The 27,909-nt window shown below is 37.7% G+C and overlaps 1 protein-coding gene across 1 annotated transcript in view; it reads left to right on the top strand.

The window, feature by feature from the left end:
* BIRC6 (baculoviral IAP repeat containing 6) overlaps nucleotides 1-27,909 on the top strand; it is a 323,928-nt gene that overhangs the window by 279,711 nt on the left and 16,308 nt on the right. The window contains 6 exon segments of the mRNA XM_077813548.1: nucleotides 87-232; nucleotides 1,632-1,742; nucleotides 7,206-7,423; nucleotides 8,593-8,754; nucleotides 10,937-11,014; nucleotides 23,811-23,999. Coding sequence (XP_077669674.1) covers nucleotides 87-232; nucleotides 1,632-1,742; nucleotides 7,206-7,423; nucleotides 8,593-8,754; nucleotides 10,937-11,014; nucleotides 23,811-23,999 — 904 coding nt within the window.

Genomic DNA, 27,909 nt, shown 5'->3' on the forward strand with positions numbered 1-27,909 from the left:
GCTACTCTGAAACCTTTCTGAATACTGTGTCTGATTACAGTCCTATAACCTCTTCCCCCCCTCCCCCAATTCTTTTCAACAAACAGGTCTAAAAAAGAAAAAGCTAAAGCAGGAGTAAAACCAGATGCTTCTGATCAAGAACCAGAGGGGCTGACGCTTTTGGTACCGGACATCCAGAAGACTGCTGAGATAGTTTATGCTGCTACCACCAGTTTGCGCCAAGCAAATCAAGGTAAAATAAAATAAAATAGTCAATATGTTGATTAATACTGTACATAAGATTTTTAGCATGCTTGTTGACATAAAATTCAGAGGCCAAGATTTTAAAAAATGGATGCCAGAAGTTAGACTCCTAGGACTTAGATGCCCAGCTGCCATTTAAGGTGCCTAAGTCCAATATTTAGGCAACACTGAGATCCTCAAAATCTCTGCTCAGATGCCATGTAACCCTGCAGATGTCTAAAGTCCTTAGTCCCTTGCAGTTCCACCATTAAACTTCCCTAAGTTTTATCCAGTGAGCTGCCACAGTCTAGCATCCAGGTGCCTATCTCATGCATATGCCCCAGCGGGATCCTCAAAGTAGGCATTCCTCTGCCTGCCCAAACAAAAACCACAACAGCAGCTTAGGCGCCTACCTCCAGAAGAGGGTTCACCGCAATGATTCCCAAGCAGTGATTGGTGTCCAAGTCCCTTTGAAGGGGATGGCTTAGAACTCACCCCCCTCTTTGGAATTTCCTGTTGACTAGTTTAGGCAGCTCCCAGTTCAGTGTGCTGGCTTTTGTGGATCCCATTCTTAGGCATCTATCTTGCTCCCTCTGCACTGCATCGGGAGCCTAGATATCTAATTCAGGGCTGTAGATTCCACTTGGTATCAAAGTGCCTACAAGTTAGGCACTGTAACACTTAGCATAGCAATGCATAAGTTCTTTTGTGAATCTAGTCCCTAAGTCTTTAATTTTGGATTTAAGTGGCTTGATTTTCAAAACTGCTGAACACCCAGCAGTTTCCTGGGAAACTTTGGCACTTGTTTTTAAAATTCTTGGTCAGATTATACAAAACTGGTTAGTGTAAGGGACAATGCTGTATCTTCCAGTTTTTATCACAATTATGTACCATCTTGTCTAACATTAAGAGGAAAATGAGTATGAGAAAAGCTGACAAAGTAATAACTCTGCTGTTGCAATTAAACTTCTTGAATAAAAAAATTAATTCTTAGTAAATTAAGTACAGAACAAAGAAAACCTAAATTAAGGATTAAAATGGAAGAAACTTCATATAACATTTGGTGTCTATACAGAAATTAAAGAAACCAAAAATGAATAGCTCTTATGGTAACACTGATTTTACAATATATGTGGTCTTCTACAAGTCTATAGGGTAGGGAAACATGGAATTTTATAAAAAGTTAAGAAAACTATCTTAAATTCACAATGCAAGCTGATAGTTTGAGCTTTACAGTTACATTATTTGTAAAGCGAAACTTAATCTGAAATAAAGAGCTGATTTTGTTATCACTTGTGGGGAATATGTGTTCAGTATCGTTGTGAAACCAGCCACTAGTAAATGAGAGAACATCAGATTTTAATCTTATGTGGAAAAATATATATCACTTTTAAATATTTATATAACAGAAAAGAAGTTGGCTGAATACTCCAAAAAGGCTTCTGTGAAGCCCAAGCCTTTGTCTGTTTTAAGGTCCCTTGAAGAAAAGTATGTGGCTGTCATGAAAAAACTCCAGTTTGGTAAGTTAAGAAGTATTAATATTGTGTAATGTTGTTGTGTAGAAAGAAGAATTCTAAAAACATACAATGAGGCTTCAGTCCAGGAAAGATTTGCACATGTGAATAACTTCAGACAGTAAACTGTTCACACGCGAAAGGTTTCAGAAGGGTAGCCATGTTAGTCTGTTTCAGCAAAAAGAATGAGGAGTACTTGTGGCATCTTAGAGACTAACAAATTTATACAGAAAGTTACCCATATCCACATTTTCAGGTTGTAGTAAGTTGCATTAAATTATGTTCAAATGTATTAAGTACAGGGTGTTTCAAATGCAAATTACAAAATGATCTTTGTGTGTGTTTTAGTTCTCAGAGACCACTGCTGACCAACACGGTCTCCTTGTTTCCTTGTGCTTCCTCCATCTATCTTTCTATATCCTTCTGTTTTCTTGTGTCTTGTATTTAAATTGTAAACTATATAGGACAGGAACAGTCTTTTTGATCTGCGTCTGTACAGCACCTAACATAATGGGGTCTTGGTCCATGACCGGGCTCTTAGATGCTTTGATAGTATATATAATCATTTCTCAAATATTGGTGTGGGGGGGTTTACAAATGCTGCAAAAACAACTGTTTAACCCAACTTATTTGCTTCTATGAATAATTGTAAGACAATATTTTGTTCAGAGATACATTTCTGGAGTGTGTCATGAATAGGGCTGTTAAGCAATTAAATAATCACTATTAGTCGTGGTGTTAATAATAGAACACTATTTATTTAAATATTTTTGGATGTTTTCTACTTTTTCAAATACGTTGATTTCATTTACAACACAGAATACAAAGTGTAAGGTGCTTACTTTATATTTTTGATTACAAATATTTGCACTGTAAAAAAGATAAAAGAAATAGTATTTTTCCATTCACCTAATACAAGTACTGTAGAGCAATTTCTTTATCATGAAAGTTGAACTTACAAATGTAGATTTGTGTGCCAAAAAAACCTGCATTCAAAAATAAAACAATGTAAAACTTTAGAGCCTTCAAGTCCACTCAGTCCTACTTCTTGTTCAGCCAATCGCTCAGACAAACAAGTTTTTGTTTACGTTTGCAGGAGATAATGCTGCTTGCTTCTTGTTTACATTGTCACCTGAAAGTGAGAACAGGCATTTGCATGGCACTGTTGTAGCCAGTGTCGCAAGATACTTATGTGCCAGATGTGCTAAAGATTCATACGTCCCTTCATGCTTCAACCACCATTGCAGAGGATATGTGTCTATGCTGATGATGGGTTCTGCTCAATAACGATCCAAAGCAGTGCTAACCGACGCATGTTCATTTTCATCATCTGAGTCAGATGCCACCAGAAGAAGGTTGATTTTCTTTTTTGGTGGTTCAGATTCTGTAGTTTCCCCATCAGAGTGTTGCTCTTTTAAGACTTCTGAAAGCATTCTCCACACCCCATCCCTCTCAGATTTTGGAAGGTACTTCTGATTCCTAAACCTTTGGTCGAGTGCTGTAGCTATCTTTAGAAATTTCACATTGGTACCTTCTTTGCGTTTTGTCAGATCTTCAGCGAAAGTGTTCTTAAAACAAACAACGTGCTGAGTCATCATCCGAGACTGCTATAACAGGAAATATATGGCAGAATGTGGGTAAAATGGAGCCAGAGACATACAATTCTTCACCAAGGAGTTCAGTCACAAATTTAATGAACACATTATTATTTAATTAACACGTCATCAGCATGAAACTATGTCCTCTGGAACGGTAGCCGAAGCACGAAGAGGCATGTGAATGTTTAAGAAAAGTCAGCTACAAAAGGGCCATGTGAATGCCTGTTCTCACTTTCAGGTGAGATTGTAAATAAGAAGCGAGCAGCATTGTCTCCCATATATATAAAGAAATTTGTTTGTTCAGCCAATTATTAAGACAAGAAGTAGGACTGAGTGGACTTGTAGGCTCTAAAGTTTTACTTTTTTTTGTTTTTGAGTGCAGTTATGTAACAACAAAAATTCTACATTTGTAAATTGCACTTTCATGAAAAAGAGATTGCACTACAGTATTTGTCTGAGATGAATTGAAAAATACTATTTCTTTTGTTTACAAATATTTGCATTGTGAAAATGCTAATCAAAAATAATATAAAGTGAACACTGTACACTTCGTATTCTGTGTTGTAATTTAAATCAATATGTTTGAAAATGTGGAAAAACGTCCAAAAATATTTATAATACATTTGTATTGGTATTCTATTATTGTTTAATAGTGCAATTAAAACTGCAATTAACCGTGATTAATTTTTTTTAGTTACGCGCCGGAGTTAACTGCGATAAATCAACAGCCTTAGTCATGAATACTCATGTTACTGGGTATTCACACCAGAAATTTTTGTGGGCCTTCTTGTAAGATCTCTGAGTTTGGTAGAATGAAGAAGCAATAACATGGGACTTAAGTGACTAATAATTGCATGAAATACATTAGGATGAAATTCAATAAGGACAAATGTAAAGTACTATACTTAAGATGGAATAATCAAGTGCACAAATACAAAACGGGAAATGACTGTGTAGGAAGGAGTACTCCAGAAAAGGATCTGAGGGTTACAGGGGATCACAAATTAAATATGAGTCAACAATGTAATGATGTTGCCAAAAAACAAACAGCACTCCAGGATATAATAGCAGGACTGTTGTAAGCAAGATACGAGAAGTAATTCTTCCACTCTACACACCACTATTAAGGCCTCACCTGGAATACTGTGTCCAGTTCTGGGCACCACACTTTGGGAAAGATGTTGACAACTTAGAGAAAGTCCAAAGGAGAGCAACAAAAATTATAAAAGGTCTAGAAAACGTGACATAAGAGGAAAGATTGAAAAAACTGAATTTGTTTAGTCTGGAGCAGAGAAGACTGAGGGGGGTTAGACATTAGGAAAAACTTCCTAACTGTAAGGGTAGTTAAGCACTGGAGCAAATTAACCAGGAAGGTTGTGGAGTCTGTCATTGGCAGATTTTAAGAACAGGTTAGTAAACACCTGTCAGGGATGTCTAGATAATACTTAGGGCTTATCTATACTTGAAATGCTACTGTAGCACTTCAGTGTAGACACTATCTATGCATGAGGTCATCTTCCATCTGCATAAGTAATCCACTTCCCTGAGAGGCGGTAGGTAGGTTGATGGAAGAATTCTTTCGTTGCTCTAGTGCTGTGTACACTGAGGGTTAGGTCGGCTTAACTAAACGCTCTGGTGTGTGGATTTTTCACACACACCTGAGCGATGTAGCTGGCTCGACCTAACTTTTCAGTGTAGACCAGGCCTTAGTCCTGCCTCAGTGCAGCAGATTGGATTTGATGACATATTGAGGTACTTTCCAGTCCTGCATTTCTGCGATTTTTATGAATTGGGAATAGTCATAGCAGTAGTCATTGTGTGAGTAGTTTCTGAGCTATCTGTAGGTTCAGATATTTTTACATAAGCCACTCTAATAATAATGAGAGAAAAACTAGGGAAAAAATCAATCTTTCAAGGATAATTCATAAACAGAAAAGGGGGCTAAACGCATTTATAAATTGTTGGCTGTGGATAGTTCATCCCATTCTCACATCAAGCTTTCAACAGCCACTAGGGACATGGGTCCATGTCAGAGGTCACAGCCTTAGGCTTTGCAAAAACCTTACCTCAGGCCCAAAGCCTGCAACTGACTCAGTATGGTTAGGCCCATATTGACTTCGGTAGGACTGCACTCTAGCACAGCGGTCTGCCCATGTGGATCCCATTCCAGGATCCGACCCTCAGTTAGCAAAATCAACCATAACTTTGCATTTGTCCTCCATGTCTCCCAGCATGGTTCATCAGTGAAAATACATACAAACCTTTTCAGTGGATTTCTGTAATATTTTAAAGATAATTCTTATTAATTTTAATGAACATTTCAGTGAAGATTTTTTGCAGGAAAATGTTTCCTGAACTTCTAAAAAATTTATGAGTAGCATTAAAAAGATTTTTTAAAATATAATTTATTGCTAGGTGCTCTTGCTGGCTCATACACAAAATTCTTTTTTTATTTGATCAATTAATGTGTTCCAGTCCTATAAATCTTCACGTGAGTAATCTGAAGTAGCCCATTTGATGTCAGTGGGGACTATTCACATGGGTGACTAAGGGTTTGGAGGACTAGGTCCATGAAATACATGTGATTCCAGAAAAAAATAAAACTATCCTAAAAATCTGGCCATCTAAGACCAAGAGTCAAAATACTGTATGAGAGAATGTTCTTGCAGTATTTCAAATAACAAGTACTAGAAATCATGTAGGATATTTGGTCTTGTAAAATTTCCAATCCAATATTTACAAGACCCTTCATGGAGCTTGTAATAATCACAGAAACCTTCTTGAGGCTCCCAGGATTCAAAACTTTGCATCCTAAATCCAAAGCTTTTCACCCATCCCTAAGAAAACAGTACAGTAATTCATGGTTCAAAACAAAGCTGTAGTATTTAGACCAAGTTGCTTTGTCCAAAAAAAACCCCAAACACCCCCTCCCCCCAACACATCTTGCAGAAGTGAAAAAGCACTCTTTCTAGGTCCCTTGTCTCAAAAAACACTTTTCAGATTAAACTCAACATTTCCCCAGTAATTTGCCTCTTGCCTCAGAGCATGAACAATTTCAGACAGAAGAGTTCTCTTTCTCAGAATATTTAAATGGTGAATCAAAGTCAGTCTTCTAGTCGAAAGGCTCCCATAACCTTAATTATGGAATTCACTGCCATTCCTCTGCTACACAACATACAAGTTTGGGTGGTGGGGGTTCAGAAAAAGAAGCCAGGACTAGGATTGAAGGTGGCTTGACAAATCATTTGTTATTTTGAGAGTAGTTTTTATGTCACAAATAGAGGTCTTGTTGTCATTTTGGCTACATTATCTTTTATGTTAGTATCAATTTTATTTTCAGCTTATTGCCAATGAAAGCAGAGAATGTAGCTGGGAGAGTTATTGGTGCTATCTTTTCACCTTTGGCACCAAGTATCAAATTTCATTTAATGACAAATGATGATAAAAATCTGGTCTCATTCTAATATTTATGAATATTTTCCCATATTAAACATAGTTGGCAGTCTGCTCCAAATAGAGCCATGACTAGAATTATTGTTATTCATTCCTTAGGACCACAATGTGCTTAGTCTGGAATAACAGGACGTTTTATAGATCAGAATTGAGGTACATTAACATGGTTGTGCATGGAAGCTTATAAACCTGCTGAACTATACTTGATTCTTCTACCCAGTACTGCTTATGCTTCATTTTCTGTGGTCACTATATTAACTCACAAAACTGCCTAGAAAAGAGGCGTGAAAGGGCAGAATGTTTTGATTACATGGAATGTAACTTTTCAATGGGTATCAGTTTGACACTTTATTCACCATCAATCAATTAGTAACGTTATTTTTCTAACGCAATAAAAATATTATTTTCACTATTCTAGATACATTTGAAATGGTTTCTGAAGTTGATGATGGAAAACTAGTTTTTAAAGTAAATTACCACTACATGTCTCAGGTGAAAAATGCAAGTGATGCAAACAGTGCTGCCAGGGCTCGACGTCTTGCTCAAGAAGCTGTGACTCTTTCAACATCACTGCCACTTTCATCTTCATCCAGTGTCTTTGTACGCTGTGATGAGGAACGGCTTGATATCATGAAGGTAAGAAACAAAGGCGCTTTCTGACTCTGTACTCAGTAGAACAAACATTTAGGAGAATATTTTTAAATACTGATGAGAAACATGACTATTCAATTTACCATTTTAATCGTTTCCAGTTGTAACTTCTATAAACTTCCTGTAGGTGACGAGAGTCCTAGCAACTTGGTGTATATTCCATACCCATTCTCTGTGTGTTAAGTCCTGTTAAAACTGGAGAGAAGGGCCAGATTAATGAAAGAAATAGGTGCATAATTTTATTTTTTGGATTTTTTTTTAAAGTGAGGTTCTGCTCTGAAAAGTTGATACAAACATGGTATCTTGCAGTTCTACATCAATTTCTCAATAACTTCCATGTAAAATAAGCTCAATTTACAAGTAAAGCCATCTCTTTTCTAATTACTAGCCTTGAGACTTAGCCCAGGATTTGAAAGTCAAGCCAGATTCTTTCCTCCTTTTTATCACTAGAAATAGATTCTTCAGGCCAAAATTTGCCCTTACATATACTCGTGCAACCCCATTACATTCAAAGTATACCATTAGTGGCTCCTGTTCAACCCCACTGCCTTCAGTGGGCTTGCAGAGGTGTAACTGAGGGTATATCTACACTGCAGTTAAACACCTGTGGCTGGCTCATGTCAGCTGACTAGGGCTTGCGGGGCTCAGGCTATCAGCTGTTTAACTGAGGTGTAAAAATTTGGGCTCGGGCTGGCCCTGGAACCCTTCCCCCTCGCAGGGTCCCAGAATGTGTGCTCCAGTCCAGTCCTGAACATCTGCATCTAAGTTAAACGCTCTGTGGTCCAAGCCCTGCGAGCCGGAGTCAGTTGACATGCACCAACCAAGGGTGTTTAACTGCAGTGTAGACGCACTCAGAATGACCCTGTAATTGGTATTTAGTAAACAATCTATTAATGATGTACAAAAAAGGAGTAGACTTAGCTTCCAAACTGCTTTGGCTGGGTAGTGCTACCAGGAGAGAGAGGCATTAACAACTTAGATTAATCACTAATGCAACTAGGTTAGACAGATTTGTAAGACTATGACATTTTTATGTAGGCATTATTTTCAAAGTAGAACTGGAGGTGAAAAATAAGTTTATCCTGTAACCTCTCAAGATACCAATTATAAAATGTTTAAAACTGTAATTTGTCACATTTCTTTTTATATGATAGGTGCTCATAACTGGCCCAGCAGACACCCCTTATGCAAATGGTTGCTTTGAATTTGACGTATATTTTCCACAAGACTATCCGAATTCACCTCCACTTGTGAATCTGGAAACAACTGGAGGCCATAGTGTGAGATTTAATCCAAATCTTTACAATGATGGCAAGGTAATGTGCATTGAACTTAGTTCTCATGATGAAATTCAGTATTCAAGTATACTTCTTGGTCGGTCAGTTGGTCAGTCTGTCCTGCTGCCCTGCTTTGTGTTGTGCTAGGAACAAAGTGAAATGGACAAGAATCTTGCTTGTGCCTGTGCTCGCTCATGCTGTCTCAACCACGGTTAACCTGCACTTTAGAGGTGAAGGTTATTTTAAATTTCTCTACTGTAAATCACAGCAGCTGCACAGAGGAAGAGCAAACCAGGAAAGGAAGTGTGAAATTTGCAGGTTTGTGCAGAAAATTTGTGTTCTGCCTTTGCATGCGAGAGAGAACTTTTAATAAAAGTACAGTTTATCATTAATTGTACTATGCATACATTATTAATATAACTTTCTTTTTTTCTTTTATGCACTATATATGCAGAAGTGCTAATTTATTTTTCCTCCCTGAAGCCAAGGTTATCAGCTGTTCTTGACTGATTATATGTTGGTGAGGGTTCTCAAGGGCTCCCAGAAGCTTCTTGTTAAAATTTGCCTTCCAAACTGAAAGGAAATTGGGTTGATTTCCTTATTACTAATGGACTTCACCCCCTCTTTGTATACTGCCAGAGATGACTTACCCTGGGGCTTTTTTCCCTTATGGTATGGACCAGATTGCAACAATTGGGAAATATTTAAAAAAAACAAAACAAACAAACAAAAAACCACGTATCTGAGGGGGAGAACTGCAAACCTCACTAGAAGGTCATCATCTTTTCCATCCTCCTCACCAGATTTCATAGGCTGAGCACTTGTGTTATGTTATCAGTATCCAAAGAGCCCAAGTCACTTTTGAAAATGGGATGTAGACTCCTAAATATCTTTGCGTAAAATTTTCAAAACCACATAAGCTTTATTGAAAGTCAAGGGCCTTGTGTTCCTAAATTGCCAGGTCATTTTTGAAATGGGATTTAGACCAACTCAGTCAGGTGCTTTTGGAAATTTTACCCTTAGTCTCTCTGCCTCAGTTGCCCATTTTGTAAAATAGGGACAGTAGTACTTCTTTGCTTCACTGGGGTGTTGAGACACTCAAATATTTTGGTAATGGAGGCCACATAATTACCTAAAATAGGTAAATAGATAGATTACTTAAGAACTCTAGCAATATTCCTCAGAAACCAACAAGCAGCTAATTCTTCTGTTCTCCAGTGGGAATTTTAAAGAGAGGTGCTCAAAATAATCTGGGGATGCTCACTGGTGGGATTTCTGCATAGGTGCCAGGGTGGTGATTGCTTGTGAAAGAGGAATGCAAACTGTTCGTTCTCCATAAAGTACTTTTGTGTAACTTTTAATATTCGTCATACTTGAATTTCCTCCACCGCTGCTACAGGGACTCTGAAAGAGGCTGCTTAAAGCAGACACGCTTCTGGGACCTTGTTGACAATGCTCACCTGCCACCTCAGGTGGCACCTGACATATTTCAGAACGCTTTGAGGGAGGCCCCTTTTCAGTGTATGGGATTTAAGGAATGGCCTTCATTTGGGCTGAACCTCTGACACTCAGGATCTCCTTGAACTCCTACTCTCATACACCCCGACTCAATCCCTTTCCTTGATTTTGTTCCAGTCTTAGATCTAGTTTCAGACATTCCCCTGTCTTAAGTACAAAAGTGCTGTTGAAAAACAGAGTCCATATCAGTCATAAGCATTCAAGAATGTTCATGCTCTCTTGATATAGGTAGGTGTATGTGTGTGTGTGTTAGAGAATGTTCATCTATACTGTTTGGCTAAATAGTTTCCTTTTCCTTTTTTAAAAAAAAAATGTATTTTTAAGGGAAGGCAGGGAAGAAGTCATTACATTCTCAGGGATATTGAATTTGTGTGAGGCATACGTTTTGGAACCTCCAGAGTTTGTGATGTTTTTCTATGATTTTTTTATTTTTTTTTAATTTCTCTGTTTCACTCATTCACTCATCAGCATACTGTCCTAGTTGAACTTTGTCTATAATTTGTATACTTTAATTTGGTTACTATTTCAAAGTTTGATATTCAAAAAGATCTAATATGTCATAGTTCACAATATATTTTGATGCCCTACAAATTCCTATTAGTTTAAAAATGTTGTTTTAAGTCTAAACGTCATGTTAATTTAACTATGCAGATTTTGTCCCTGTGCATTTTATGCCCGACCTTATTAAAAATTTTATCTGCAGGTCTGTTTAAGCATACTTAACACATGGCATGGAAGACCAGAAGAGAAGTGGAATCCCCAGACTTCAAGTTTTTTGCAAGTAAGCATTTCTTCCTCCTCTTCAAAACACGTTGTGTAAGAACAAATAAATATCAGAAAAATGTCTGCTCTTTCCTTAGCTTTTCTACCTTAGAACTTTAAACAACTTTTTTTCTTCATAAAATACCATGAACAAAAGAAATTTCTTAGTTACTTTTCCATTTTGCTTGTGGGAACCTGTAGCTAACTAAGAGCCCCTCACTGAACAATGAAAGTGCTGTGGAAAATTTAACGACTGTTGGTCATCAATTAGATTTCTTATTATTTTGGAACGGAATTAATATGCTGTAAATGTCCCACACTGAGTGAGACCTCCTTATCATTGATTTCTTCTACGTAAACTTTCACTCATTACCCCAGAAGCTGTATGGGATACTATAACAATCTTTATGTACTTATTTCCAGCCAGTTTCCAGCTAGCAGCTACAGTCCCCAAAATAAAATACTAATATGGATTTAGCAAAACCTAAATTTTAAAATCCTCTTCTTATAGCTGTCCATATTGTGACTTTTGTTCTAGTATCTCTTAACAGCTGCAAATAACAAAAGAAAGTAGCTTGTTGAATTATAGCACTGTAACTAATAATGTGAATACCTGTGTATTCAAATATTCATGAGGCTAGCACCTTTGGAAAAGAAAAAATCTAAATCTGTATCTGTTTTATAAATCTTAGGACTTGACAGTCAGAGTTTGTTACTCTTGGGAAATCCTAACTTCTTGTGCTCAAGAGTTAAATGTAAATTACTGGCAACCTAGTTGATCTAGTTAAGTCTTTTAATTCCATGTACTTCGAGGGCTTGTTTTCATGTGTGTGACTGTGCCACTGTAGCACTTTAGTGAAGATGCTGCTATGCCAACAGGAGAGCTTCTCCCATTGGCATCGTTAATCCACCTCCCTGAGAGGCGGTTGCTGTGTCCATGGGAGAAGCTCTCCCGTTGACATAGTGCTGTCTACGTGTGTGAGGGCTGGGGGGTTAGGTCGGTATAACTGCGTCACTCGGGAGTGTGGATTTTTCACATCTCTGAGTGACATAGTTATACCAATATAGGTCTGTAGTGTAGACCTGGCCTCAGAAGAAGCAAGAACAGCATAGCCAAGGAAAATTATTACTCAAGCTATCCCTTGTCCCATTACTGACAGGTTCTGGAAGCAGTCCCAGTTCATTTCTTGGCTGAAAGAAGGATGGCAGTTATGGCCTTTGGGGGTGGAAGAGTAGAAATCAGGTAGAAATAGGGGGAGATATCTGGACACCAAAAGGAAGAGGGAGGACTCTTGCCCACTAAACATGGAAGGCAGTGGAAATGTTACTGTTTATATCCTAGCTTTTGTCTCTGGGAACCTGGTTTGACATCCTACTTTACTTCATAAGAGAAGCTAAAAGCATAGTGAATATTTTGACAATTTAACATACAATGCTTTTGTATGAGGAGAAAGTCATTCTGCTAATGATTGAGGTTCAATGCATAGAAAGCTGACTTATATTCAAGCATTTGCTCAACTTCCCCCATGTAGATTTATGGAGGTATTTTCCCTTCCGGGGATCAGAGGTCTGAAATTAGGCCCAAGTCCTGCAAAGATTTGCACACATGCTTAAATTTACATACTGTAAGTATGTGTATATATATTTAAAAAATGAAATTATGCTAGTTACAGGGGAACTGTCAACTTAAAATCAAGACAAATTCAAAACTTAAGCTGAAGTAATTTCATGTACTTCAGTTCATCCTGCCGCATTTTCCTATCGTTTATTTTTTCTATTTCTATTGTATATGAAGCATTCACATTAACAGGAAAACCAGTAAAAATGATTGTACAAAGTGTTGTCAAAAGCAAAGTAAACTGACTAATGTTCCAGTTACAATAATGTTAAGTGTTACTTGTCACAATAGTGGAGAAACAGTTTTCAGAGAGAAGTTTAACTTAAACAGGTCTGTTAGGGGTCATCCAGTGGTGAAATGTGGTGCTTGTTTTGGAGATCCAAAAAAGAAAAAAACAAAAGCAAAAAACAGACTTCAGATGAAACCTACGGATTAGAGTATAGTTAAGTTAAAAATAAGACCTCTCTTTGAGATCTCTTTCAAGAGTCAGAGGAACAAATAATGGAGAAATCCAGGATGGCTGAAGTAGTAAATAACTACCTTTCCAATTCTAAACAAAATCAGGAAGAGGAATTATGAGCAAGCAAATACAGGTGACAGTTCAGAGGAGGCCAAAGTTTCAATAAAACCTCATAAAATTAACTACGTATTAGCAGAGCCAGAAAAGATAGATCCAAAAGTTGTAAACAAATGGACAGAAGAAATTATTTGAAAGTGACCAATACTTTTTTACACCTCTTGGAAACCGATACAGTCCCTGATTTGAGAATACAAAATGGGGTTTCAGACTTCAGAAGGAAGGACAGGGAAACGTTATTCTTTTTGTAACACATGAACAGTAAAAATAAAAGGGCATTGTTCATAAAGGTGTTGAAATATTCTACACAGCCACTGCTTAAATTGTATCCAGCGTATTAGCTACAGAGTTGACAAAATGGATTACAGGATGAAAATAATATTATTTTCAGCGTGGGCTCTTCATAGTCCCACTGTGATGAGACACCATAAGCCTTGGGAGCCTTTTGTGACCACAGAGCATATTATAGCTACTATGATTCTGACAAAGGGGAGACTCAGTCCTCTGCTCTTGCTGCACCAAAGCCTTTCTTGACCCATTCTCCAGCTCCAAAGTTGGTGGAGTTGGCTGGTGCTGCTCTTTCAATGCTAGGGCCTTCTTCAGTGACTGTGCCTGGTGAAACCTCAAAGGTTGGTGCCAATTATACTTGCAGCACTAGAGAAAGCTACAGAGGTTCAGTCCTCTCTGAACAGCAGTAAGTCATCAGCCATCTCTAGTTCCTTCTAAATCTGTGGGGGAGGTCCTGGAAACTTCTGTTCTCTGCTGTAAAGCATAAAGTTAAGAGAAAGCAGATAAATGAAAATTCCTTGATGCCTGGGGAATCCAGTGCTCTAAAAAGAAAAATCATTCTATGAATCAGAGATGGGACCAGTCCTTGCTGCTGAAGTTTTGGTTCTAAATGTTCTCTCTCTCCAATGCAGATGCTGAAGACACCATCTGCTTCTTCTCTTGATGCTGACCTCACTTCTCTAGTGCTAATACCTAGATTTACCAGTTTTGAGGGCCAGTTTATCTCTGGATAGATCAAGAAACTAGTTGGTCCCCCATTATGGGCTTTTGGTTTCAGGGACAATTTGATTGGGCACAGTGCCATCTGGGATGTACTTTGCAGCCTGTCTTTCTAGACAGCTCCTAGAACAAGGATTGAGGTTCTTGGTTTGTGCTCATAGGAGTTTTTAGTCTCAATCCTTCTAAGCCCCATGGTATGATCTTGTGCCTTACCACCCTATGGTGTTGTGGCAAGTTCCTTGTTTCCCTCATTAGGCTTCTCAATGTTGTAGAAAAAGGCCTAGATCTCCAGCCTTGTCTCACTTATTTCCTTCCCAAGAGGTAATGGGGTAATTTTTTCTTGAACTTGTTTCTATTTTTAGTTGTTGTTTTTTACTTTTTATTTTTTGGTGGCGTATGCATTGTACATTCACTTATGAGTATGCTAAAATCTGTTACAAGCAGCATAAACTATGAGTGTGTGTGTGAGCCTGCATATATTTTATATTTATATCTATAGCGAAAGGTTTAGGTCCCTCTTTTTTCGTATATTGTGGGAGGACGTGCAGAATCTGTGTGATGAATGAATTATACAAGACATAGGACAAATTGTTATTGGTACAGTGTAGATAATCTAAATTTAGCTGGTTGATTTCACAGGAATAGGTAATTCCTGTTTTAAAAAAAAATTAGCACAATGCTCTAACACACAGTTGTTACTAGTTTTCAGAATGCTAAAGGCAGCCGTGGTTAAGTCATTTTAATACACTCCTAAAGGCTGTTATAATTGGACATTTAATAAAGAATACTGGTTTGTGACTATAGGGAGTTAACCAGATTCATGGGCAATAATGCTTGTAAATAAGTTTTTCTTAATACTTTTGCAAATACTTTCCTATAAAAGGAATGTTCTGGGGGAAAATACATAATTTCAATTTTGGTGATTAGCTTAGTTTTCCACAGAGCCATCTAATTTTCATTTTGAAATGACTGCAAAGCATAGTACCAGTTAAGAGGGTTTTTGGTTTTTTTTAACATGGACATAATTGCTGCAAAATGCCATTGTTTGCTGCAGATTACCTTCTTTAGCATCCTGGTATGCTAATGACATGAAATTTTCTTCTCTGCAAGAATCTGTTTTTTAATTTCATATTTTTTTTGCTGAGTATGGGATTGGACAGTAAAGTAGCACAGTAGATAAATGATTAACTTTAGAAAATAATTTCATTCTGTAAATATATAAGTGGAAAAGTCCAGTTTGGGGGGGGGTAGTTTTTGGTTTTTTGGTTTTTTTTGTTTGTTTGGTTTTTTAACAGTTAAGGCTTGAGATTCTTCTCAAACATCAGGAGAGCAGTACCATGTATTCTACAAAATCTGTTTATATTTTTATTGAGACATAGGGTTTTACTATCTGCTTCAATGAAATCCAGATTCTATGGCGACTTTTTGAAAGTTTCTCTTTCTGACAGTATCAAAATATGAATACACAACACCCTGAGGAGTGTAGTTGTTGAATAAGAAGTTATAGGGGAGGTAATTCAACAAAATCATTCTGACTTTAAATGTATTTCTGATTCTCACAATATTCCTTCTCCTTAAGAGTGAATATGACTGGACATATGGTAATAATTGTGGGAAAACATATAATTGTCACATATCTGGCAGTATCACAAGGGGGACTGGTAGTAAAGTGCGAAATCTACAGTAAAGTTTATCTTCCTCCTAGACCAGAGGCTAGACTATCGTAACTGATAAGCATAACAATCTTTTCATGTAAAGTGTGGAGATAGGAAATAAACACACCTGTAAAACTTAATACTGCATGTAAAGAAATTCTTCAGTGTGTCATTTGTTTTTTTCTTTCAAAACAAGAGGCACTATGTAGGTACTTAAATGGCTCCCATCACTGGTAATATCTGATTGCCTCCCAGCTGTACAAAAATAGGAGTAAAAAGAAAAGAAGGACATGTGGCACCTTAGAGACTAACAAATTTATTTGAGCATAAGCTTTCGTGAGCTACAGCTCGCTTCATCGGATGCATTCAATGGAAAATACAGTGGGGAGATTTATATACATAGAGAACATGAAACAATGGGTGTTACCATACACACTGTAACGAGAGTGATCAGGTAAGGTGAGCTACTCCCAGCAGGAGAGCGCCGGGGCGGGAGGGAGAACACCTTTTGTAGTGATAATCAAGGTGGGCCATTTCCAGCAGTTGACAAGAACTTCTTAGGAACTTGGGACGGCGGAGGGGGGGAATAAACATGGCGAAATAGTTTTACTTTGTGTAATGACCCATCCACTCCCAGTCTTTATTCAAGCCTAAGTTAATTGTATCCAGTTTGCAAATTAATTCCAATTCAGCAGTCTCTTGTTGGAGTCTGTTTCTGAAGTTTTTTTGTTGAAGAATTGCCACTTTTAGGTCTGTAATCAAGTGACCAAAGAGATTGAAGTGTTCTCCAACTGGTTTTTGAATGTTCTAATTCTTGACGTCTGATTTGTGTCCATTTATTCTTTTACATAGAGACTGTCCAGTTTGGCCAATGTACATGGCAGAGGGGCATTGCTGGCACATGATGGCATATATCACATTGGTGGATGTGCAGGTGAACGAGCCTCTGATAGTGTGGCTGATGTGATTAGGCCCTATGATAGTGTCCCCTGAATAGATATGTGGACACAGTTGGCAACGGGCTTTGTTGCAAGGATAGGTTCCTGGGTTAGTGGTTCTGTTGTGTGGTGTGTGGTTGCTGGTGAGTGTTTGCTTCAGGTTGGGGGGCTGTGTGTAAGCAAGGACTGGCCTGTCTCCCAAGATCTGTGAGAGTAATGGGTTGTCCTTCAGGATAGGTTGTAGATCCCTGATGATGCGTTGGAGAGGTTTTAGTTGGGGGCTGAAGGTGACGGCTAGTGGCGTTCTGTTATTTTCTTTCTTGGGCCTGTCCTATAGTAGGCGACTTCTGGGTACTCTTCTGGCTCTGTCAATCTGTTTCTTCACTTCAGCAGGTGGGTATTGTAGTTATAAGAATGCTTGATAGAGATCTTGTAGGTGTTTGTCTCTGTCTGAGGGGTTGGAGCAAATGCGGTTGTATCGTAGAGCTTGGCTATAGACGATGGATCCTGTGGTGTGGTCTGGATGAAAGCTGGAGGCATGTAGGTAGGAATAGCGGTCAGTAGGTTTCCGGTATAGGGTGGTGTTTATGTGACTATCGCTTATTAGCACCGTAGTGTCCAGGAAGTGGATCTCTTGTGTGGACTGGTCCAGGCTGAGGTTGATGGTGGGATGGAAATTGTTGAAATCATGGTGGAATTCCTCAAGGGCTTCTTTTCCATGGGTCCAGATGATGAAGATGTCATCAATGTAGCGCAAGTAGAGTAGGGGCATTAGGGGACGAGAGCTGAGGAAGTGTTGTTCTAAGTCAGCCATAAAAATGTTGGCATACTGTGGGGCCATGCGGGTACCCATAGCAGTGCAAATGCCCCTCTACCATGTACATTGGCCAAACTGGACAGTCTCTATGTAAAAGAATAAATGGACACAAATCAGACGTCAAGAATTATAACATTCAAAAACCAGTTGGAGAACACTTCAGCCTCTTTGGTCACTTGATTACAGACCTAAAAGTGGCAATTCTTCAACAAAAAAACTTCAAAAACAGATTCCAACAACAGACTGCTGAATTGGAATTAATTTGCAAACTGGATACAATTAACTTAGGCTTGAATAAAGACTGGGAGTGAATGGGTCATTACATAAAGTAAAACTATTTCCCCATGTTTATTCCCCTCCGCCCTTCCTCCCCCTCTCTCCCCCGCCACTGTTCTTCAGAAGTTCTTGTCAACTGCTGGAAATGGCCCACCTTGATTATCACTACAAAAGGTTTTCTCTCCCCCCCCCCCGCTCTCCTGCTGGTAATAGCTCACCTTACAGGTTCACTCTGGTTACAGTGTGTATGGTAACACCCATTGTTTCATGTTCTCTGTGTATATAAATCTCACCACTGTATTTTCCACTGAATGCATCCAATGAAGTGAGCTGTAGCTCACAAAAGCTTATGCTCAAATAAATTTGTTACTCTCTAAGGTGCCACAAGTACTCCTTTTCTTTTTGCGGATACAGACTAACATGGCTGCTACTCTGAAAAAAAATAGGAGTAGCATTTTTTATTTCTTTCCTTCCAAGTCTGTAGAATAAATTACATGTTGGCTTTGCTTGCTTGTTTGATTGTGTCTAAATGCGTGAGGTAAGACATTATTGAGGAAAAGTGAAGCCAGAGAAATAAATTTTTACATTTAGCTCTGAAACTGGTAACTCACTGGTCATTCTTGTTTCTTGTAGGGGTGAGTTCCATAGTCAAGGAGCAGAGTCTGTGAAAGTTCTGTCTCCTGCACTCACAAGCCTCCCCCTGTTGGTCAACAGTTTCATCTTAGCTGTCATGGGAGCTCATGGTCTCAGGGAGAAGCAATTTCTCAGGTAGTGAGAGCCAATTCCATTGGAGGGTTTTGCATATTTGGACAGACCATGAACTGGACTCTGCACCCTGTGGGGAGTCGGCACAGAAAGGAGAGCACTGGGGTGATTGCCATCAGTTGTGTTGCTAAGCAGAATGGATGTTTTGTACCAGCTGGAACTTTTAGGGTGTGGGGCTTCACTCCTATATTTGAGTTTCAGTAATCAAGCCTGGAGATCTTACAGGGAGCACTGGGGTTTTGTCTGCACCTGAAAGTTGGCTGCAGTTGCTGCAGGGGGTAGTTGGACATCTAGTAGTACTGAGGAGTCCAAAGGGCACTCAGACTGCAAACTGACTGAACCATTTGAAGACAATTGCTCTCTCTAGTGAGAAATATTATAGAGGAGGCAAATTCTTCAAAGTGCTTCCCTCTTCCTACCCACATTATTTCAGCCTGTCTTGGCTCAGCTCTAGACAGCTGCTTTTCACCCAAGTGCTGATTTTGGCTAGGCACGTAAAAGATGGGAGATTGAGCTCTTATCTTGCAGGAATCATTTAACATCTATATCATGGTGTTTATGTTGAATGCAAAGCAGCCTCCAAATTTCATAGTATCATAAATAGTGAGAAATGGATGGGAAAATGAAGTATGTGCTATCCATAACTATAAAGAAGCTCTTCCAAAACCTGCTAATAAATCAACTGAATAAAGCTCATATATTAGCCACAGCAACAAATGGGGATTAAAAATAATCCAGCAATGACCAGGAAGCATGGGATTTTGCAGCTGACGAACATAAAACAGACACTTAGGCAGAATATTATGGAAATTTAATACAAAGCCTGTATAAATTCACCAGTTGTTACACACACGCAAAATAAAAACTATAGCAAAGTCCGTTCATGTACTCAAATGGCTTGTTTGGGTTTCCTGGCCCTCACTTAATTCCTTCCTCACCTCAAAGTGGTTTTTCGCTTGTACAGGGTGGTTTTCTGCCCCAGGTCCTTCCCATTAGGCCTTGGCTTTTATTCCTATGTCCTGATCAGATCGGAGGTAATCTTGTACTTTAAGCTTTTTCTGGACAAAATTGTTCTCCAGACTAGGTTTTTCATACATAGAGACCATCTGGGCCATAATTCTTTGCATTTTAAACTACTTTGTAAACATTAATTGACGAAAAATAGGATAAACTGAATGTTTGTTTGGAAAACGTTAACTAAAAACTTAATGAATAAAGGCTTGTATGATAGCAACCCTGAGTTCACCAGAGGCCTTTTATCCTCGTTTGGTTTAGATTAATTTAGTTCAACAGACATTTTCTTTATTCACTTATGTAATTACAGATTACATCTGGGAGAGGGGAGGCGATCATTAGTAGTATGTTTCTGTAGAATGTTAGATTTGATTATTACAAAGAAACCTAGTTTAGAAATAGTTGTAATTTTATATTGAAATCCATGGTCTGCTGGTTATTTTATTTTATCAGGGTTCCATTTTGAAGGTAGTAAGAGAACACTGTTGTAAAATTTCTTCACTGTGAGGAATAAAAATACTTTATAGCTATTAAATGGAAAGCAGCTGCAGGACTAAATAAATTGCTTGGAAACAATTAGGCACTAAATGTTTTCCTGGTTCAAAGATCAAACTATTGTTAGACCACCCAGAATGTTTCAGGAGTTTATCATTTTCTAACACAGATGAAAGTGGAAAATTCAGTTCAGAGATTGTAGGTAGCTGAAAACATATTATACAGCAGCAAATCTGCTTATTAATTAGGACTGTGCATAATGTTCAAAGCCATGAATAGCTAATATCTATTCAGTGTCTACTATGTCTAAATTTTAAAATACCCAGAATGTAAGATGTTTGAACTGTATATATGGCAGAGTTTTTGTCGTCTTTATATAGTGAATCCTATAAGTTCAACACTGATTTTATGACAAGTTTTGACATGTAGCATTTTGGAGTGGGATTTTTCAAACGCTTTCAGAATTGACCAAACTCAGCTTCCATTGACTTCAGGGGGAGCAGCATTAGGCTGACTGTAAGCACTTGTGAAAATTCCACTCTTTATTGTAACAGAAAAAACACAATTTTATTTTGTAGATAAAAAGAACCCAAAATAATTTTTTTTTTTATATGAAACATGACATCCATTAGGTAGGGCAACCACAAGCTGACTCAGTTTAAGATCTGATACTGAAAGAACTAGATAGCAAGACAACAGCCTTATAATAAATCTTAACAACACACACCCCTTTTTTGGTATCTCTTGATTCCTTGGGGGGGCAAGGGGGCATCCATGTTTGTTAGCCTACATTTTTGATGAATATAGTCTAACTTTTATTCAACAAGCACAAGAATTTTTATTTAAAGAGAAATGACTTTTGATGTTGATATGGAGATGAAAACATAACACATTTTCTGCATTAGAAAAGTACCTGAATGGAAGCTCACAAGTATTTATTTCATATGCAGCAATGGCAGCTAACTTTTGTAGAGGTTCTGTTTAGCAGTTCTGATTATACAGTATGTTGTAATAGCATTTAACATGTTTGAACTGCTAAATACATAAACAGCCCGTGACTGAGTTAGAGGTGGAGAGATGGAGAAACTGAGTCACAGAAAGATTTAAGCAGTATGCCCAAGATGACTCAGTGAATTAAAGGCCAAACGAGACTATAACTCAGATGTTCTGAGATTCCAGTCCCCCGCTCAGCCCACAAGACCAGTGGTTCCCAAACATGTTCCGCCGCTTGTTCAGGGAAAGCCCCTGGTGGGCCGGGCTGGTTTGTTTACCTGCCGCGTCCGCAGGTTCGTCCGATCGCGGCTCCCAGTGGCCGCGGTTCGTTGCTCCAGGCCAATGGGAGCTGCTGGAAGCAGCGTGGGCTGAGGGACATACTGGCTGCCGCTTCCAGCAGCTCCCATTGGCCTGGAGCAGCGAAACGTGGCCACTGGGAGCCGCGATCGGACGAACCTGTAGACGCGGCAGGTAAACAAACCGGCCTGGCCCACCAGGGGCTTTCCCTGCACAAGCGGCGGAACAAGTTTGGGAACCAGTGCACTAGACTATGCTGTCCCTTCTTCATTTCTTTGTGGTGCAAATGAATTCAATAACAAGAATCGTTTTGATCAAAATAGGTTTACCCACTCCTCCTTGTGTTATCAAATGCTAGAATGACCTCCAGATCATCAGAGATGTAACAATAATGAGAATGGGTCTACAAAAATCTAATTTCATTCACCTGATACTTCATTAAAATATTTTAAAATGATTGTTTAAACTTCTGTTTCAAATAAGAATTGAGTTTCTTCTTGTTCAGATGGTGAAAAGAGGGAAGCCAAGGCCAAATTCTGTTCCCATATTTGTTTTGTGTGTCTGAGAAGAATATTTGGGCCCTTTCAGTTAACCATAATCTTTACAAATAAATAACTAAAGTACCAATTTACATTATATTATATAGCCAATATAATATCAGTAGATCTAAAAACTTTGAAATAATACTTTTTTCTTTTAAAAAGAGAATGATCAGACATCTACTTATTCTTTTAAATGGTTTCTTTGCATCTAAATTTCAAAGCTTTTTTCCCCATGTCAAATGGAGTATAATGTTTTGTGGTAGTAAGCTACATAGGGAATTCCACTGAAACTAACTCGCTTCCATTTACTTAGACATACACTTATAATTTGCACTAGATATTGATCAGAAGTTTTAAACTTGCATGCCTAAAGTTCAACACCTAAATCCATATTAGGACACCTAAACAGATGTCTAATTTTCAGAGGTGCTGAGTTCCCGCAGCTAATATTGACTTAGTGTGATTGGCAAACACTCAGCACAATTTTATTTTATAGATAAAATTGTGGCCACTTAGATACTTAAACAAATAATTAGAGTTGCAGTTCGTAGGCACTTCTGCATTAAAATGTTTATCAGTTTTTCTTAATTTTAAAGTAATAATTTTCAGCAATTTGTTTTAGTAGGCTTCTTGTGCCAAAAGTGTTCAGAAATTTCTCAGTAATCCTGCATTTGTGATTGGTTGTTAAATTTACATTTTTTTCAGCCAAAATTTATTTAGGTATTTGAAAATAAGGGAGAATTGTGGTGATGGTGAATTTTTGGAGAGGGAGTTTAGCATTAAATATCTATTTGATTGCTGGCCATGGGTCTAACTGAATGTTGTTACTGCACATTAGGTATGTTGGAGTGTTGTGTTTCATGTAGGTACTTCTGAGGGTTTTTTTGAGGATTACCTAGTGCATATGGTTAGATATCTTTCATGTGTATATAAATCCCAATAAAATGAATAGTGAATGTGCAGTCAACTTACTGAACACTGAGTTTGTATTTCCTATAGAACTTTTGTGGGTTTTTTTACGACTTCGAAAGTTAATTTTAGCTACTTTTGGTCTGTGAAGAGCTGAGTTTCTTCTGTAGTAATTAACCATGGCACTAATAGCGAAGTTACTTTAGGGAGAGGTGCTTTAGGCATTGGCAATATCAGGAGATGTGGCAGGAAAACCACAGAATCCTGAATCAGGGTGTGACTGGTAATAGTGAAGCAGTTGCACTTCAGCTATTTAATTTTAATGTGTGTTGTGTAACTTTTATACTCTTTCATTTTATAAATATTCAATTTATACTTACAGTGCTTGGCTTTTAGTCTCAAAATTTATGTGCTGCATCTGTGCTATGCTTGGACCTGAAAGCTAGAATTTTTACCTCCATTGATTATGGATGTTTAAGCAGTTTGAACAAACTAACAATGGTTAAGTTTTTAAATGTAATAAAAGAAACCATTGTTAGTTTGTTCAAACGGCTTAAAAATCCACGTGGGGCCAGGCCTATTTATTCAAAAAATGTTTAGCTCTGGAAGTAATATGTCTTTACATATTTATGATGATACAGTTTTCTAATTTATTTTTTCTTGGACTAGGTTTACAGTTGTGTGGATGATGGTTTTTAGTATAAGTATGGTAATTGTTTCAGATGGAACACAATTCCCCACTTGTATGAAATATTCATATTTTACAGCATACATTAATTAATTTGTCATAAAATATTTCTTGCAATGAAGACAAAGCTTGTAATATATAATATATTTTAAAAACAAGTGGTGGTCACTATGTAATGGACTGAATTATTTTTCTTTTACTCATTTACTGCTTCTCTCCACAGGTGTTGGTGTCTGTCCAGTCCCTCATATTGGTAGCAGAACCCTATTTTAATGAACCGGGATATGAAAGATCTAGAGGTACTCCTAGTGGTACACAGAGTTCCAGAGAATATGATGGAAATATACGACAGGCAACCGTCAAGTGGGCTATGCTTGAACAAATCAGAAACCCTTCACCATGTTTTAAGGAGGTAGGTATTATGAAACAAAGTAAACACTGGCTTTTGCCTTTAACATATTTAAAGACTGTTATCAGGTCCCCAGTCACTCATCTTTACTCATGACTAAATGTGCCCAGTTTTTTTTAACCTTACTGCAGAGGTCAAGTTTTCTAAACTTTTTATCATTTTTGTTGCTCTCCTCTGGAGTTTCTAATTTATCCACATCCTTCCTAACTTGTGGTGCCCAGAATTGGAAACACTACTCCAGCTGAGGCCTCAGCAGTGTCAAGCAAAGTGAGACAGTTACCTCCCATGTTTTACATACATTCCTGTTAATATACCACAGAATATTAGTCTTTTTCGCAGTTGCATCACATCATTGACTCATATTCAACCTACGATCCACTATAACCCTCAGATCCTTTTCAGCAGTACTACCACATAGCCAGTTATTCCCCATTTTGTAGTTGGGCATCTAATTTTTCCTTCCTTTACTGATTTCAGACAAGTTCTCTAATTTGTCAAAGATATTTTGAATTCTAATCCTGTATTCCAAAGTGTTTGCAATACTTCCTGGCTTGGTATCTGGTCACAATTAGATACCTTTTTAGTGATGACTGAAGCAAAATGGGCATTATACACCTCAGTCTTCTTGATATCATCAGTTATTAGCTCTCCTTTCCTGCTAAGTAGAAGACTTACACTTTCCTTCATCTTTCTCTTGTTCCTAATGTATTTAAAGAACTGCTTTTTATCATCTTTTATGTCCTTGTTAAATGTAATGCATTTTCTGCCTTAGCCTTTCTGATTTTGTCCCTACATGCCTATGCTATTCTTGTGTACTCCTTCTTAGCAATTTGTATATGTTTCCACTCTTTGTAGGATTCCTTTTTGATTTTCAGGTCATTAATGATTTCCGGGGGCAGCCGTATTGGCCTCTTGCTATTCTTCTTATTTTTCCTTCCCATTGGGATGGTTTGCAGTTGTGCCTTTAATATTGTCCCCTTGAGAAACTGCCAGCTCTCCTCAACTCCGTTTCCCTTAGGTCAGGTCCCATGGGAAGAAAATCTATCAATTCTCTGAGTTTGTTAAAGTCCATTCTGCTTCTCTCACTCCTTCCTTTCCTTAGAATCATGAAATCTATCATTTCTTGGTCACTTTCACCCAAATTCTCTTCCACCTTCAGATTCACATCCAATTCTTACCTGTTGGTCAGAATCAAGTCTAAAATGGCTGTCCCTCTGGTTACTTCCTTCACTTTCTGAAACAAAAAGTTGTGCCCAATACATTCCAAGAACATATTGGAGATTTTGTGTTTTGCCATATTACTTTTCCCACAGAAGTCTTGGTAGTTAAAGTCCCCCATTACTATCAGGTCTTGCGTTTTGGATATTTCTGTTGTTTGTTCTAGAAATGCCTCATTCACCTCCTCTTCCTGATTTGGTGGTCTATAGTAGACTGCTAGCATGACAAAACTCCTCTGATTTTCCCCCTTTATCCAGAGACTTTCAAGTGGTTTGCCTCTCACCTCTTGGACCTCAGAACAAGTGTCTATATGCCTGATGTATAATGCAACATCTCCTGCTTTTTTTCCCTGCTTGCCCTTCCTGAACAAAGTCCCCTCTGTACCAGTATTCTAGTCATAAGCTTTATGCCACCATGTTTCTTTGATTCTAATCAAGTCATAAATTTAGCTTATGCACTAATACTTAAATTTCTTCCTGTTTATTCCCCATACTCCTTGCATTTGTGTTATAAAGATCTAAGATGTTGAGCATGTTTCCCCACTGATTTCCTTCTTGTTGAATGAGAACTTTAACTATATAAAAAGGTTGAAAGAGAAATGATGGGAATATCAAGGTTCTTGCTATACTTATTAGAAAACAACAAGAAATGTGATGCTTTGGTGGAGTTGAGTTTATTAGATGAGTTTGCTAGAATCTTGAAACTTCTAAAAAGATGAGTAGAAAATATGATAAAATGTGGTTCTGTGAAGCTTAGCTAGTTTGTATTTTTAACTTTTCACAGCATCAGATGTATTGTTTCTTATTCTAACTGCATTACATGCAAAATCTGCTGATCAATACTGCAAATAGGTACTAAAGGTTTAGTGATTACCAAACATTAGTGTATTAATTTATCTAACTCAAGATCCTTAAACGAAGGAAGTGGCAGGAAACGAGTGAGTGAATGGACTAGAGTAATGAAAACAGGTAATTCAAAAGCAAATTATAAATGTTCTTGAGCTGTTAATTAATGTGCTACCTAGGATTTGTACTCATTTCAAAAAGTACAGAAAACCAGTTTCCAGCTCTGAACGTCGCCAGTTTGGTTTAGGACTGTCTGTCTTTGAAAGGCAAAGATCAATTGACATAAAAACAATTAACTTGAACTCGATAATTTTCTGCTAATGATATTGCCTTCAGTGTACTGCAGAATGAGGTATTAAAGAAAATATTTCTCCCTGGTTATACTCCTTCAGACGGATTGATACTGTTACTAGATGTGGCAATTGAAGAAATTGATGACAAATTAAAGAAAGAAGTAAAATAATCAGTACAGACATTAATGGAAGATGTGAAGTTGTTTGTTTGACCAACTAATCACCAGAGTCCATAGAAAAGAAGTGTTTTATTGTGAGTTAAACAGCAGCAGCTTTTCATTCCAGAGATGGCTGCACCATAGTGATGGGTGAAGTGATTCCCAGTCCTACGTACAGTTTGTACATGAGTTTGTAAAGTATTTTGTGTTTTTTCTGGCTGAAAAGTGTCATAAAAATGTATATTGTTAAAATCAACATATTACAGGATTACTCACATTGCTAGATTATGCCTCTCTTTGAATGAGTTAATCATTTTCTTCAAAGTACATGTTAATAGATCTCTACCCTTAGAATGGAAAGAGCTTGAGTGTCTTCAGGAACAAATTTTAATGTTCACATGAATATGGAAGAAGTAATCAAACACAAGTGCATATTCCAGACACTCAACCATTTACATGAGAGGGGACAGAGTATTACATCCATACCTGAATAGCAACATATATGCAGAATATTCTGGCCCTGTCAATCAAGACATAAATATAATAAGAGAGCCCCTGATATTCCTCTAAACTGACTTTTGAAATTTTATGTAATAGTTTAGGTAATAGTGCCCTTCACTGTGACTCTGATCTTTGGGAATAAATCCTTTTTTATAAGTATTTGTAACAACTTTACTCTTCCAAGAAAAATATCAAATTGTAGTTATTTAAATTAAACAACTAAAGGTGGTAGAATGTTAGTCATTTTCATATATATCTCAGTGAAGTTCTCTGCAACCTACAAGACATGCACAATCTTACCCTTCAAAAAGACAGAAGCCTAGAAATTAAGGATACTAAACTACACCATCATAATTTGTAAATTAAAGCTATACATTTGGATGTACTGTAAAGCTCAGTTCAGTTCCTAAATACCTTGATTCCTGTTTAGTACTTTTGTCTTTTATATTAAAAGCACCCACAATTTGATTTTGGTATTTTTCATACACTTGTGTATAGCTCAGAGTCTGCTAATGGCATTTATAGGGGAGATATCACATAAGCCTACATCCTGTCCCTTTCTTAAGAAGCTGAAGGAATAAGGTGCATTCAAATGGATTTATCCAGTAGAGACGCAATCATTCATGAGAGAAGATAATGACTTATTACTGTTATTTTGTTTCTAGTGTCTAGAGATTTGTAGCTGGACCTGAATTACATTAAACCACAAAACAACTAAGTGAAAAGTAACATTGGGGGCAGATTTCATCCCACTAAAAGCAAACAAAGTCTGAGGTATAATATGAAACACCCATCAGTAATTTCATTAACAGTGGATTGAACCTTAATGGAGAGAAATGGCCTGAGCTTTGAATTGAAGGTTATTTTCAGGTTTTGGATAAGATATCCCTTCTCCTTC

Source organism: Eretmochelys imbricata, chromosome 3 (genome assembly GCF_965152235.1).
Source record: "Eretmochelys imbricata isolate rEreImb1 chromosome 3, rEreImb1.hap1, whole genome shotgun sequence".
Classification (NCBI taxonomy): domain Eukaryota; kingdom Metazoa; phylum Chordata; order Testudines; family Cheloniidae; genus Eretmochelys; species Eretmochelys imbricata.